The 1,765-nt window shown below is 43.6% G+C and overlaps 1 protein-coding gene across 1 annotated transcript in view; it reads left to right on the plus strand.

Moving 5' to 3' along the window:
• LOC119585399 (adenylyl cyclase 78C-like) overlaps positions 1–1,765 on the plus strand; it is a gene marked incomplete in the record, with an annotated part of 159,642 nt that overhangs the window by 132,355 nt on the left and 25,522 nt on the right. The window contains 1 exon segment of the mRNA XM_037934062.1: positions 1,489–1,625. Within this exon segment, the coding sequence (XP_037789990.1) occupies positions 1,489–1,625 (137 nt within the window).

Below are 1,765 nucleotides of genomic sequence, written 5' to 3' on the forward strand. Positions count from 1 at the left end.
CCTGCATTCCTATATATCATCTCCCCCATTTCTAACCTCCCATATATTTACTCCGTTTTTCCTACATCTCAAATCTCCCACATTTGTACCTCCATCTCTCATCTCCCGGATTTCCATTTCTCACCTCCCATATTTGTATCTCTCTTTTCCCACACTTCTATTCCATCTCCCGCATCTCCATCTCTCATCATTTCCTTACTTGCCTCGCTGCCTCTGTGTCTCACTTGCCTCGCGACTCCCTCTCTCTCTTCCCCAGTCTGTGTTTCCTCATTGCCTCCATTACTGATATTACTTCCTCTCCTCTTAGTTCCATCTCCCCCTTTCCACTCCGTTCTCTTGTTCTAGATTCTCTCATTTTTCTGCTCTCAGTTGTCTTTCCATTTGTCTCTTTTTTCTTCCTTCCCTCTCCTTATTTCGCCTCCATTCTCGTCCATCTTTCTACTACTATATGAATTTTGAAATATTCTTTTCCCCATATTCACATAAAAAATCCCTGTTGTTTTTCTTCCTCATCTCCCTTCTTCATTTGTCTTTATCCCTACTTCCCACCATCTTTCTTTCTTCCTCCGTTCCACCTCCCCCATTCTTTACGGTTTCATTCTTATTCTTCGTTTCTCTATTTCCATCTCATTCTCTCTTTTCACTTCCACATAACCGTTTTCTCTCAATGCTCTCTCATTCCGTTCTCCCTCTGTTGCCAACTCCTCTCCCTTCTTTTTTCTTTTTCCCTTCTTGTTTCCATGCTTCCAACGCCTGTTTTTTTCTGCTCCCTTTCTTCCTTTTCCCCTTTTCATTACTTCGTCGTTCATACCCTTCTTTCTATATTTTCTTGTCTCCTCCATCTCTTCATCCAGGAACTTCCTACTTCCCCCCTTTTGATCTCCTTCAACTTTCCGTCCTTCCCTCTCTCCTTTCTTCCTTCGATCCTTGCATACCCCCTCCAGCCTTTTTTCATCCACCATTCCATCATCCACCCTTCCTTTCCCTACAGAGAAATCCGTTTCCCTCTCCCCTTTTTACAGCGCCATCTAACTATCTTAACTGAAGTTAGGAGAGTTTGCAGCCACTTAAAGAGGTTTTGCTGGACGTAGCCATTCAAGCCTGAGTATTGTCAAAATGGGATTGAGGACGGGGCTTTTGTGTTTTTTACGACTGTGGTTGTGTGGCAGTGTGCTGTTGTGTGTTTGTACCTGCGTTTTGGGAGAGGAATAAATATCTGCCAGCTTGGCAAATAATCGGGAGATATCGTGTTATATTTAGTTATTATTCACATGTGATTTACATACTAGTTTTTATGTATAAATTAATATACAACACATATATATGTGTGCGTAGATGCACGGTTGAACTGTAGTAGCTCTACTGTAGTACAAGAAAGCATTTGCCACAATCACACCATTGAATGCATTACCAATAAAATAATATTCATAATGTACAGCGATGTAAACAATGTCAACTACACATTCTTTTCCTTTTTTCCCTCTCAAGGTGGACCTCAACATGAGAATCGGGATCCACTCGGGAGCTGTCTTGTGCGGCGTCTTAGGCCTGCGGAAGTGGCAGTTCGACGTCTGGTCCTATGACGTCACCCTCGCCAACCATATGGAGTCTGGTGGGATCCCTGGGTACGTTAGAGCCGTTAAAACCGTTAAAACCGTTAAAGCCGTTAATCCCACCTGATCCGAAGGGACGTGGACGGAGCCGGTCTCTGAGTTTGTGCTTTGTCCCTGGATCGGGTTCTGTGCTTTGTTCGAGTGTGTGCGGA

This window comes from Penaeus monodon, chromosome 19, assembly GCF_015228065.2.
Source record: "Penaeus monodon isolate SGIC_2016 chromosome 19, NSTDA_Pmon_1, whole genome shotgun sequence".
NCBI lineage: Eukaryota > Metazoa > Arthropoda > Malacostraca > Decapoda > Penaeidae > Penaeus > Penaeus monodon.